The sequence below is a fragment of the Salmo salar genome, chromosome ssa03 (genome assembly GCF_905237065.1).
Source record: "Salmo salar chromosome ssa03, Ssal_v3.1, whole genome shotgun sequence".
NCBI lineage: Eukaryota > Metazoa > Chordata > Actinopteri > Salmoniformes > Salmonidae > Salmo > Salmo salar.
In genome coordinates, this window is record NC_059444.1 from 36,040,424 (window position 1) to 36,053,649 (window position 13,226).

Below are 13,226 nucleotides of genomic sequence, written 5' to 3' on the forward strand. Positions count from 1 at the left end.
TGCAACTAGCTACTGGAACGACATGAAACAAACACTAAAACTGGACAGTCTTATCTCCATTGATGTTTTTAGTTTTGGCTGATTTTCCTTTGCGGATTTACAATCGTTACGAATTTAATTATGGGGAGTTGCAGGCCCCGGACTGAGCATAATTGTACACTCGCAAACTTGATTAAAAACGAGGGCTGAGAGTCAAACTTCCCTTGCTTGGCTAATCATTTGGACCGCCCTCCAAGATGGTGACGGGGATTCCCCCAAGGGCATAAGGCGAGGGTAAGTGGACGAGGGTGTCTCATGAGTTTGAACTGCAGCCAAGAATATCCCCTGCAATTTGACCCCACTTCATCCATGCTACTGTTCTTTGATGAAGAGTCTCTACCTGCTCATATAAAGTTAGGATTCATGTGGTACCCTGTAAGAGCTTTTGTGCACAAGCGCCCTTCAGTGTCATGAATGTAAAAGATTTGGTAATTTGTCAAGTGTGTGCAGAAGTAAAAAGATGAAGTGAAATGCTACAACTGTGGAGGTGAACAAGCACCTGCATTCCTGGAGTGCCCTGTTAGGGTGAAGGAGAATGAGGTGGTAAGGGTAAGGAGTGTCGAGCTTGTCTCCTATCTGAAGGTGGGGAAGAAATAATGGTAGTAGAAAAACGAGTTTTAATGACTCCAACCTAAGTGTATGTAAACTTCTGACTTCAACTGTAGTATTCTTTGGCTGAATGTTTTGTGAAAATACTGGTGTAATGTAATGAGTAGTGTGATCGCTAATTTGACAATTTTTTGGTTACTTTGTACATGTGTATAGGCCACTGTGTTCTTAGGGACCTTCAATGGGGCAGCAGGTAGCCTAGTGGTTAGAGCGTTGAACTAGTAACCGAAAAGTTGCAAGATCGAGTCCCTGAGCTGACAAGGTAAAAATGTCGTTCTGTCCCTGAACAAGGCAGTTAACCCACTGTCCCTAGGCCGTCATTGAAAATAAGAATTTGTTCTTTACTGACTTGCCTAGTTAATAATAAAAAAATGCTGCAGAAATGTATTGGTACCCATCCACAGATCTGTGCCTCAACACTATCCTATCTCGAACATCTACAGACAATTCCTTCGACCTCATGGTTTGGTATTTGCACTGTCAACTGTGGGACCTTATATAAACAGGTGTGTGCCTTTACAAATCATGTCCAATCAATTGAATTTACCACAGTTGGACTACAATCAAGTTGTAGAAACATCTCAAAGATGACCAATGGAAACAGGATGCACCTGAGCTCAATTTCGATTCTCATAGCAAAGGGTCTGAATACTTATGTAAATAAGGTATCCGTTTATTTTATTTTAATAAATTTGCAAACATTTTTAAAAACCTGCTTTCGCTTTGTCATTATGGGGTATTGTGTGTAAATTTGATAAGATTTTTTTTTTAATAATCCATCTTAGAATAAGGCTGTAACGTAACAAATGTGGAAAAAGGTAAGGTGTATGAATACTTTTCGAATGCACTGTGTCTACACAGTAATGGTGGCCGGCTGAAAATCAACTAGCCTAATATTTTTTTTAGAAGTTTTATGCCTATTTTAGCTAAATCTACAAATTAAAGTGATTATTACTCTGCCAATAATAAACATAAAAAGCATAATGTACACAGACTTCATGTAGCCTAGATGTGTGTAAAGGCGTTCATGGTGAGCTCTTTAATAATAAATGTACACAAACTGACACGTGACGTACAAATGTCATGTGTAGGCCAACAAGACGTGAACACTACGTCTTCATGACGTGTGCGTGTCACATGACGTGAGGTTAATGCTCTCCATTGACAGTCCATGTTGCAGCTACCACAGAAAATGGAAAGTAATCAGAGGATAGATGTTGTATGGCAGCTGTAGAAGTACCTGTGTGTACAAGATTTTACTGCAGAAGAGTTACAACATGTTTTGAACGATAGTGTCCAGTCCTCCCAGGCTGCTGGCCTGGACTTTGATAAGATACGGGCAAAGTGGTGGAATAGTGGTGAGGTTTTAATGGGTGCATGGTTAGTTGGTAGGGAATCTTTTTTCTCACAAAGTGTAACCTAATGAATTCAAACTACAGAATAGTAGGCTGATATGCAGCCAATACAGTAGGCTTCTGGACCGCCATAATACCAAAGAAGACAGTCCATGTTAATTCATGACGGTATCTTCTGGCGATAGGAAGACATTGGTGAAAGGTATCAGTGGCTTCATTCGGCTTAATTTACAGTGCCTTGCAAAAGTATTCAATCCCCTTGGGGGCATTGTTGGCGTTGTTCCTATTTTGTTGCATTACATGTAATTTAAATTAAAAAAATTATTTGGATTTCATGTAATGGACATACACAAAATAGTCCAAATTGGTGAAGTGAAATGAAAAAAAGAACTTGTTTAAAAAAAGGAAAAAAGAAAAGAAAAACGGAAAAGTGGTGCCTGCATATGTATTCACCCCCTTTGCTATGAAGCCCCTACACAAGATCTGGTGCAACCAATTACCCTCAGAAGTCACATAATTAGTTAAATAAAGTCCACGTGTGCAATCTAAGTGTCACATGATCTCAGTGTATATATACAGCTGTTCTGAAAGACCCCAGAGTCAGCAACACCACTAAGCAAGGGGCATCACCAAGCAAGCGGCACCATGAAGACCAAGGAGCTCTCCAAACAGGTCAGAGACAAAGTTGTGGAGAAGTACAGATCAGGGTTGGGTTATAAATAAATATCTGAAACTTTTAACATCCCACGGAGCACCATTAAATCCATTTTTTTTAAATGGAAAGAATATGGCACCACAACAAACCTGCCAAGAGAGGGCCGCCCACCAAAACTCACAGACCAGGCAAGGAGGGCATTAATCAGAGAGGCAACAAAGAGACCAAAGATAACCCTGAAGGAGCTGCAAACTCCACAGCGGAGATTGGAGTATCTGTCCATAGGACCACTTTAAAAACTGTACACTCCACACAGCTGGGTTTTACGGAAGAGTGGCCAGACAAAAAGGCATTGCTTAAAGAAAAAAAACAAGCAAACATGTTTGGTGTTCGCCAAAAGGCATGTGGGAGACTCCCCAAACATAAGGAAGAAGGTACTCTGGTCAGATGAGACTAAAATTGAGCTTTTTGGCCATCAAGGAAATGCTATGTCTGGCGCAAACCCAACACCTCTCATCACCCCAAGAACACCATCCCCACAGTGAAGTATGGTGGTGGCAGCATCATGCTGTGGGGATGTTTATCATTGGCAGGGACTGGGAAACTGGTCCGAATTGAAGGAATGATGGATGGCGCTAAATACAGGGAAATTCTTGAGGGAAACCTGTTTCAGTCTTCCAGAAATTTGAGACTGTGACCTTCCAGCGGGACAATGACACTAAGCATACTGCTAAAGCAACACTTGTATGGTTTAAGGGGAAACATTGAAATGTCTTGGAATGGCCTAGTCAAAGCCCAGACCTCAATCCAATTGAGAATCTATGGTATGATTTAAAGATTGCTGTACACCAGCAGACCCCATCCAACTTGAAGGAGCTGAAGCAGTTTTGCCTTGAAGAATGGGCAAAAATCCCAGTGGCTAGATGTGCCAAGCTTATAAAGACATACCCCAAGAGACTTGCAGCTGTAATTGCTGCAAAAGGTGGCTCGACAAAGTATTGACTTTGGGGGGTGAACAGTTATGCATGCTCAAGTTCTGTTTTTTGTCTTATTACTTGTTTGTTTCACAATAAAAAATATTTTGCATCTTCAAAGTGTTAGGCATGTTTTGTAAATCAAATGATACAACCCCCCCCAAAATCTATTTTAATTCCAGGTTGTAAGGCAACAAAATAGTAAAAATGCCAAGGGGGTGAATACTTTCGTAGGCCTGAATCACTCGCCATACATTTATATGGATACATGATACATCCGTTTTTAATGTCTATGGATACAGCCAATGGGCTAATGATGCGCAATTTCGCCTGGCATTGAAAATGCGCTCTCTCGTTGGGACACTGCTCAGAGGAGCTAGCCAACTACACAGCTAACACAATCACTTAAATTGAAGCTGGAAAGACCGCAAACTACATGCATTTCGTTTCGTTTGACCGGTTTTTCTATTGACATTTCTTTGTATTTTTCCTTAAAAATTATGCCGATTGTCTGAGAAATGTATTGCCGCATTCAGAACAACTGAGCTTCGACTGCGATTTTTTCTTGTTGAACAGTCATCCAACTCGGAATTCCATATCGGAATTTTAGGCATCTTTCTAGAGCTCTGACTTTCCGACATAAAGATCACCGAAGTCATGATTTGACCCAGCTGTCTTGAAAGCGCCATATCTCGTCCTGACGCGTTAATCCTCACTGGGACATTGAGAGATTTTTTTTTATTAAAACAATGTTGCAAAAGGTCAGAGATGGACAGCAAGGTTTATACAAATCTCCGCCATTGAAAACCAAACGCTAGTCTAAAAGAAAGGGGAGAAAAATGCTTTTTTACAGTGAGGATCAAGTTTATAAATTGCCTGGTTGGGCTGATGAGACAGTGGATTGCAGTGAGATGGAACAGTAAATAGGCATTTTAACGTCACAGCTGTAGTCGGTGATAATTTGTGGATTATACAATGGGTGTCTAATCCTGAATGCCGATTGGTTAAAACCGCATTCCAGTTACCACTGGCTAAAGTTACCACTGGCTAAATCTATGACGTTAAAATGCCTATTTACTCTGTTCCATCTGACTGCGCAACCCAGTCGAAATCATGAATCAGCATGCTTTTTAAGGATATATTCAAAGAACTATCAATAGATGACAAGCAAGGGATAAGAATGTTCCCAGCCAGTATGGCAATGGAACATTTACAATGACTGGGTCGCGTCCATAGACACAGAACAAAAACACTGAACAACTGGGTCGAGTCTCTGGTAACCAAACCAATAGAACGAACGACCAGCTTGCTTGGGTAGCATCCCTAGATTTGTGTCGGGACTATATCTTGTGGAAGGATGAAATAGTATGAATAAATTAATCAAAATAACATTTAATGAAAATGTCAATCATTACTTGAATATGTTGCTAACTTCTTGTATTAAAGTGATAATGCCAGAGAAGCCGGTGTTTGGAGGATATATTGGCACGGTTTCAAACACCGGCTTCTTGGGCATTATCACTTAAATAGACACCGGCTGGAATGCGGTTTCCAATCAGCATCCAGGATTGGACCCGCCGTATATATAATTCTGTATATCTCCCCTATTATTATTGGCAAATCAATGAACCAGTACATTACTCAAACTACTAATCATATAAATCCATTTCTTATCTACAGTATCTAATGATCTTTGATTCAGATGACCAGTTTTATACAGTTCCAGTGTAGTGTCAGTTTAGACAAATTACACAGGAAAAGTGTAGTTGGCCGAATGTCAAATGTAAAGTTGTATGAACATACAGTACCAGTCAAAAGTATGGACACACCTACTCATTCAAGGGTTTTTATTTTTTACATTGTAGAATAGTGAAGACATCAAATCTATGAAATAACACATATGGAATCATGTAGTAACCAAAGAAAAGTGTTGAATCAAAATATATATTTTAGATTCTTCAAAGTAGCCACCCGTTGCCTAGATGACAGCTTTGCACATTCTCTCAACCAGCTTCATGAGGTAGTCACCTGAAATGCTTTTCAATTAACAGCTGTGCCTTGTTAAAAAGTTAATTTGGGGAATTTCTTTCCTTCATAACGCATTTGAGCCAATCAGTTGTGTTGTGACAAGGTATGGGTGGTATACAGAAGATAGCCCTATTTGGTAAAATACCAAGTCTATTATTCTTTGCTCAAATAAGCAAAGAGACATGACAGTCCATCATTACTTTAAAGACATGAAGGTCAGTCAATATGGAAAATTAAGAACTTTGAACGTTTCTTCAAGTGCAGTTGCAAAATCCATCAAGCGCTATGATGAAACTAGCTCTCATGAGGACCACCACAGGAAAGGAAGACCCAGAGCTACCTCTGATGCAGAGGATAAGTTCATTGGAGTTACCAGCCTCAGAAATTGCAGCCCAAATGAATGCTTCACAGAGTTCAAGTAACAGACACATCTCAACATCAACTGTTCAGAGGAGACTGCGTGAGTCAGGCCTTCGTGGTCGAATTGCTGCAAAGAAACCACTACTAAAGAACACCAATAAGAAGTCTTGCTTGGGCCAAGAAACACGAGCAATGGACATTAGACCGGTGGAAATCTGTCCTTTGGTCTGATGAGTCCAAATTTTAGATTTTTGGTTCCAACCGCCGTGTCTTTGTGAGACGCAGAGTAGGTGAATGGATGATCTCCACATGTGTGGTTCCCACCGTGAAGCATGGAGGAGGAGGTGAGATGGTGCTTTGCTGGTGACACTGTCTGTGATTTATTTAGAATTCAAGGAACACTTAACCAGCATGGCTACCACAACATTCTGCAGCGATACGCCATCCCATCTGGTTTGCGCTTAGTGGGACTATCATTTGTTTTTCAACAGGACAATGACCCAAAACACACCTCCAGGCTGTGTAAGGGCTACTTTACCCAGAAGGAGAGTGATGGCGTGCTGCATCAGATGACCTGGCCTCCACAATCACCCGACCTCAACCCAAGTGAGATGGTTAGTGATGAGTTGGACCACAGAGTGAAGGAAAAGCAGCCAACAAGTGCTCTGCATGTGGGAACTCCTTCAAGACTGTTGGAAAAGCATTCCAGGTGAAGCTGGTTGAGAGAATGCCAAGAGTGTGCAAAGCTGTCATCAAGGCAAAATATATTTGGATTCAACACTTTTTTTGATTACTACATGATTTCATATGTGTTATTTCATCGTTTTGATGTCTTCACTATTATTCTACAATGTAGTAAAAGTAAATAAAAACCCTTGAAATGAGCAGGTGTCCAAAATATTGACTGGTACTGTACATGTAAGACGTAAGCTATTACACTGAAACATATTTGATTGCCTAGCTGAGTTGATATAACGTAAGATTTTAAGGCAGCAGAGTAACTTCAAACAATAACTCAGGAAATCAAGTTAAGGTATTAACCTGACTTGATATGAGACTGTCCCATGTGGCAAGAAATTACATCCCGGATAGACAAACACTAACAAGACAACACATACGAAAATGGCTCCTATATACAGTATGTTCATTATCTAAAAGCACAGATTGACTGTCTTTAAATGCATTCCATATAACATGTTTATGATATATTTCAATGTTTTTTATGATTGATGTTACCAGTAGTAAATCAATTGTTTGTTAAAATGAAAGTGACGAGCCGTCAACAGTCAAACATGAAAACCAGTTCACAAATCAATTGGGAGGAAAAGTGTGTCAAAATGTCTCAAAATAACTTCTACACTCATTATCACATAGAAAATGTTACCGAAAAACGATACAATTACGCTCTATTTGTTCCATTTCGTCTGAGACAATATTAAACTTGTGTGTGGATCCCCAGGGTATGCGGGTACCACATTTTGAGACACTGGATTCTCTCCTATGTGAGTTCTCTGATGTGACTTCATACTGGAGCGCTGGGTGAAGCATTTCCCACACTGTGTGCACTCGTAGGGCTTCTCCCCGCTGTGGACCACAGCATGTCTGATCAGGTTGCACTGCTTGGTGAAACTCCTGCCACACTGTTCGCAGGTGTACGGTTTCTCTCCGGTGTGACTCCGGAGGTGTACTTTGAGCTGGCTGAAACGCTGGAAGCTCTTCCCACAGAAGGTGCAGCTGAAACGCCTCTCAGTGGTGCCGCCCGACCTCCACTGAGTCCTCATCCTCTTCACCATGTTAAAACTACTGCGACTCAGGCTGTATCCAGAGAAGGTGGAGGTGGTAGCCATGTTTGACCCTGTCATGCACTCACTCATTTTCACTGTTGATTCTGAAGCCCTGTACTGATGCTGCCTTGGCTGTAGAGCTAAACTATTTCCATCATTATTTGAGTTCAGCATCTCACTGCTCTGTCCTTCTGGCATCTGCTGTCTAGTCTCATCAGCCAATGTCCTGACATGTCTTGTCATGTGTGCTGCTGCACTGAGCATGTCAGCATGTGGTTTCCCTATTGAAGAGGGAAGCGATGGCCATACATCATCTGTCATAATAGGAACAGATGGCAGCCCACTATGAGATGGGAAAATTGATATATTCTGAGAGTACTCCTCTGTGGCATGAAAGGAGAAATCTGGGTGGCCTTCACTGTGTCTACCTGGATCCACAGAGGTCCACAGCTGCCCATCAGTCTCATCCATGACAAACTGGTCAAGTCCTGCCAGGGCCGTGGTCTGGCCCAGCTCCTCCTTTTTCTCCTCCTTCACCATCACTAGCTCTAGTGAGTCCTCGTCCTCGGCTGGCCGGTGCTGCTCTGTGCTGAACACGTCTGTAAACGCAGGCCGGGGAATGCCTGGTTCCTCTGGACCATCAGAATTGGGGTAATGTTCCACTGAGTCTTCAGAAGATATGTTGGGTTGTGTGATGAAGTCCTCGTCACAGGGCCGTTGCTCAAAGGATGATGGTTGCCCAGGCTTGGATCCTGACTCTAAAGATTTGGGATAAACATAAAATAAACATTACAGAAGACCTGTAGTCCTTTCCACTCAGCCCCTATACGGGTTGAAAATGGCAGATTTTGTCATTGATAAGCAACTAAATTGGAATGCAGTGGCTGTAGAGTAACATGCTATACATGACGTCAAGAGTTCAGATTCTCCACTTCACAGCGCTGTATGGGTTTTGACCAGGGGTTGGAACCGAAATGATTTTCCAATCTTTTCGTTCTGAACGGAACCATTCTTTTTTTTTTGTTCCGTTTCACTATTCCAAACTGCAAAATAAAGTTCTGAACCGGTTTAAACTCCCAAAAAGTACCAGTTTATATCGTTCCTTTCTAAAACATCTGAAATCTTTTTTTTTTTTTTTTTTTTACATTAGCTCAACATTAAATTACTTCACCAATCAGAGCAGCTAGAGTCACTTGCTATGGAGTGGGCAAGCTATTGTTTACATGTGCAGTGGACAGACAAGTGTAGGGCATGAGATGTGACTGAAATTATGCAGGTAGGAAGAGAGGGTGGAGGAGGAGGCTTGGCTTGAAGCTCTGGGCCTAATTGGAGTAAACTAATGTACAATACTTAGGCTTCTACATACAAAGATGACCTAATGTAAAATGTTTGTTTGTTTTTAGTCCCATTCTTCAGCTACCCTCAACCCCTCCCATCGATCTCTGAACACAATCCAGTTTTGACTTCTAATTGCCATATATCTTTCAACTGTGCTGTGATGTTTCACAAAAGTTCTGAACCTTTGTTCTCATAGTTTCTACAGATTGTAAATGTAAAAAAATTTTTTTTGCCATGAGTATTATATTATTTTTCAATTGACTACGACTTTTCAAATCACCTAGCAGTGCTATTTGCAGAGTTAGCCCCAGGTAAATGTTGCAATTTTTCAGCCATTCCTGAACCTGCGACCAAAAACAAGCTACATACGTGCAATACCAAAACAAGTGAGCTAATGAAAAATCCGCAGAGCAGGGACGGTCAAGGGGTCTGAATACTTTCCGAAGGCACTGTGTGCATGTCAAAAATTTGGACACACCTACTCATTCAAGGGTTTATTTATTTTTACTATTTTCTACATTGTACAATAATAGTGAAGACATCAAAACTATGAAATAACACATATGGAATCATGTAGTAACCAAAAAAAAGTGTTAAACAAATCAAAATATATTTTATATTTGAGATTCTTTAAAGTAGCCAATCTTCGCCTTGATGACAGCTTTGCACACTGTTGGCATTCTCTCAACCAGCTTCACGAGGTAGTCACCTGGAATGCTTTGATTTGTTTAACACTTTTCTGGTTACTACAGTATTCCATGTGTTATTTCATAGTTTTGATGTCTTCACTATGATTCTACAATGTAGAACATAGTAAAAAGTAAATGAGCATGTTTGTTGTATTGTGAAGAACATTAGCTGCGGAACACACACTTGAATGCACTCATGACTCCATTCTATGCCCACCAAAATTACAATCGGTCTGAAGTGCCTTTTGAAAGCCTAACATTAAGATCGTATTTTATAACTTAGCTAGCCATTTTGGCAATAGATTAAGCTTTCAAATGATGTCACCTGACCCAGATTGCGATTTATAAAAAACTACAAGTGTGCTTGCTTCAGTTCCTCGATGGCAAAGCCAGGAAACCTCAAAAAAGCACCTTATAGTTGAAGGCTCTTTCCTTGAGTAATTAAAGTGCATTGAAATTACTTAGGAACTATGCACAGTTTGGAGAGGTGTGGCCACTTAAGACCTCTCACGCAAACCCTTGTAATTATTTTGTCTTATCTTGTACCTTCTCTAAAATGTCAATGAATTTTCAGATTTCGTTACTGACAAATGCTGTGAAAAGTACAGTAAATGTAAAATGCACATGAAGTCAACATAGTAATCTTCAGATTCAGTCTTGAGTCAGGTGAACTGTAGTGTCCTCAACTTTGGTCTGATCATTTCCCTATGATCTCCAAAGTGTTCTCTTTCAATTGCTACCATGGTCATGCATGCCTTTTTTATAGTTATTCTGTTCGAAACATTTACATTTGGCCCTATCCATATAGGCCATTTTCCATAAAGGCTGAGTGCAAGGGGTTAACAGTTGCAAAACGTGACTGTTTCAGAACTGACTATGTGTGTACATAAAACACTCAACAACAATGTAGCAATTTGGAACGTGCATACAACCACAGTCTTTTTCATAGACAGAGCAGTACCCCTTATGGTCGCACCCACCCTCTCCAGTGATCCTGAGCTCTTCCTGAGGGTCAGTCTTCCACACATCCTCTGCGGTCTCCTCATCTTTGATCAGTATGGGTTCAGTCTGTGCTCTCTGCTCCACATCTGTAGGCTGTAACAGGGGACTGAGATTATTACTCTGGACACACCATATCTAATACTTTTCATACTCATGAAATCACACAAAAGCGGTAAATTCTCCTGATATTCCAATAACCATAGTTCCTGTGCCCAAGAACGCCAAGGTAACCTGTCTAAATGACTATCACCCTGTAGCACTCACATCTGTAGCCATGAAATGCTTTGAAAGGCTGGTCATGGGTCACATCAACACCATCTAAGACACCCTGGACCCACTCCAACTAGCATACCGCCCCAACAGATCCCTAGATGATGCAATCTCTATTGTACTCCATGCTGTGTTTTCCCACTTGGACAAAAGGAAACCTATGTGAGAATGCTGTTCAATTAACTACAGCTCAGCGTTCAACATCATAGTGCACTCCAAGCTCATCAGTAAGCTAAGGACCCTGGGACTGTACACCTCGTATCCCTTTTTCCCTTTGCAACTGGATCCTGGACTTCCTGACGGACACCCCCAAGTGGTGAGAGTAGGCAACACCACATCCGCCACGCTGACCCTCAACAATGGGGCCCCTCAGGGGTGCGTGCTTAGTCCCCTCCTGTGCTCTGTTCACCCATAATTGCATGGCTGTGCACATCTCCAACATTAACTTTGCCCGACGACACGATGGTGGTAGGCCTGATCACGATGACGAGAGCCTATAGGGACGAGGTCAGAAACCTGGCAGTGTGGTGCCAGGACAACAATCTATCCCTCAAGGTCAGCAAGACAAAGGAGCTGATTGAGGACTACAGGAAATGGAGGGCTGAGCACTCCCCTACTCAGATCGATGGGGCTGAAGTGGAGCAGATCGAGAGCTTCAAGTTCCACGGTGCCCACATCACTAAGGATCTATCATGATCCAAACACACCAACAGTCATGAAGAGGGCACGACAACGCCTCTTCCCCATCAAATCCCCCCCCAAAAAACATTGAGAGCATCTTGACTGGCTGCATCACCACTTGGTATAGAAACGGCTTGGCAACGGGCTACAGAGGGTAGCGTGTACGGCCCAGTAAATCACTGGGGCCGAGCTTCCTGCCATCCAGGACCTCTATACCAGGCGGTGTCAGAGGAAGGCCCTGAAAATTGTCAAAGACTCCAGCCACCCTAGTCATAGACTGTTCTCTCTGCTACCGCACGGCAAGCGGTACTGGAGCACCAACTCTAGGTCCAAGAGGCTTCAGCTTCTACCCCCAAGCCAAAAGACTCCTGAACATCTAGTCAAATGGCTACCCAGACTACTTTTGCATTGCCCCCCCTCCACACCACTTCCACTCTCTGTTGTCATCTATGCATAGTCACTTTAATAAGGATCGGCATTCCGTCAACGGGACAGTTGTAAATCATGCAGCGCGTTATACAGTTGAAGTCGAAAGTTTACATACATTTAGGTTGGAGTCATTAGGTTTAGGTTGGAGCCACACATTTCTTGTTAACAAACTAGATTTGGCAAGTCGGTTAGGACATCTACTATGTGCATGACACAAGTCATTTTTCCAACAATTGTTTACAGACAGATTATTTCACTTATAATTCACTGTATCACAATTCCAGTGGGTCAGAAGTTTACATACACTAAGTTGACTGTGCCTTTAAACAGCTTGGAAAATTCCAGAAAATTATGTCATGGCTTTAGAAGCTTCTGATAGGTTAATTGACATCATTTGAGTCAAATGGAGGTGTACCTGTGGATGTATTTCAAAGTCTACCTTCAAACTCAATGCTTGACATCATGGGAAAATCAAAAGATATCAGCCAAAACCTCAGAAAAAATATTGTAGACCTCCACAAGTCTGGTTCATCCTTAGGAGCAATTTTCAAACGCCTGAAGGTACCACGTTCATCTGTAGAAACAATAGTACGCAAGTAAAACCATGGGACCACGCAGCCGTCATACCGCTCAGGAAGGAGTTGCGTTCTGTCTCCTAGAGATGAACGTACTTTGGTGTGAAAAGTGCAAATCAATCCCAGAACAACAGCAAAGGACCTTGTGAAGATGCTGAAGGAAACAGGTGCAAAAGTATCTATATCCACAGTAAAATGAGTCCTATATCGACATAACCTGAAAGGCCGCTCAGCAAGGTAGACGTTACTGCTCCAAAACCGCCATAAAAAAGCCAGACTACGGTTTGCAACTGCACATGGGGACAAAGATCGTACTTTCTGGAGAAATGTCCTCTGGTCTGATTAAACAAAAATAGAACTGATTGGCCATAATGACCATCGTTATGTTTGGAGGAAAAAGTTGGAGGCTTGCAAACCGAAGAACACCATCCCAATCGT

General features: G+C 41.8%; 1 protein-coding gene across 3 annotated transcripts in view; it reads right to left on the reverse strand.

The window, feature by feature from the left end:
• Positions 1-7,147: 7,147 nt before the first annotated feature.
• The window catches only part of LOC106600394 (zinc finger and SCAN domain-containing protein 2-like), a 29,255-nt gene continuing 23,176 nt past the window's right edge, over positions 7,148-13,226 (reverse strand). For all 3 annotated transcript variants that reach the window (XM_045714774.1, XM_014191705.2, XM_045714775.1), the window contains 2 exons: positions 10,812-10,926; positions 7,148-8,562 (listed from right to left, as the gene is read on the reverse strand). In XM_045714774.1, coding sequence (XP_045570730.1) covers positions 7,427-8,562; positions 10,812-10,926 — 1,251 coding nt within the window. In that variant the 3' untranslated portion in view covers positions 7,148-7,426. The remainder of the gene's footprint in view (positions 8,563-10,811; positions 10,927-13,226) is intronic.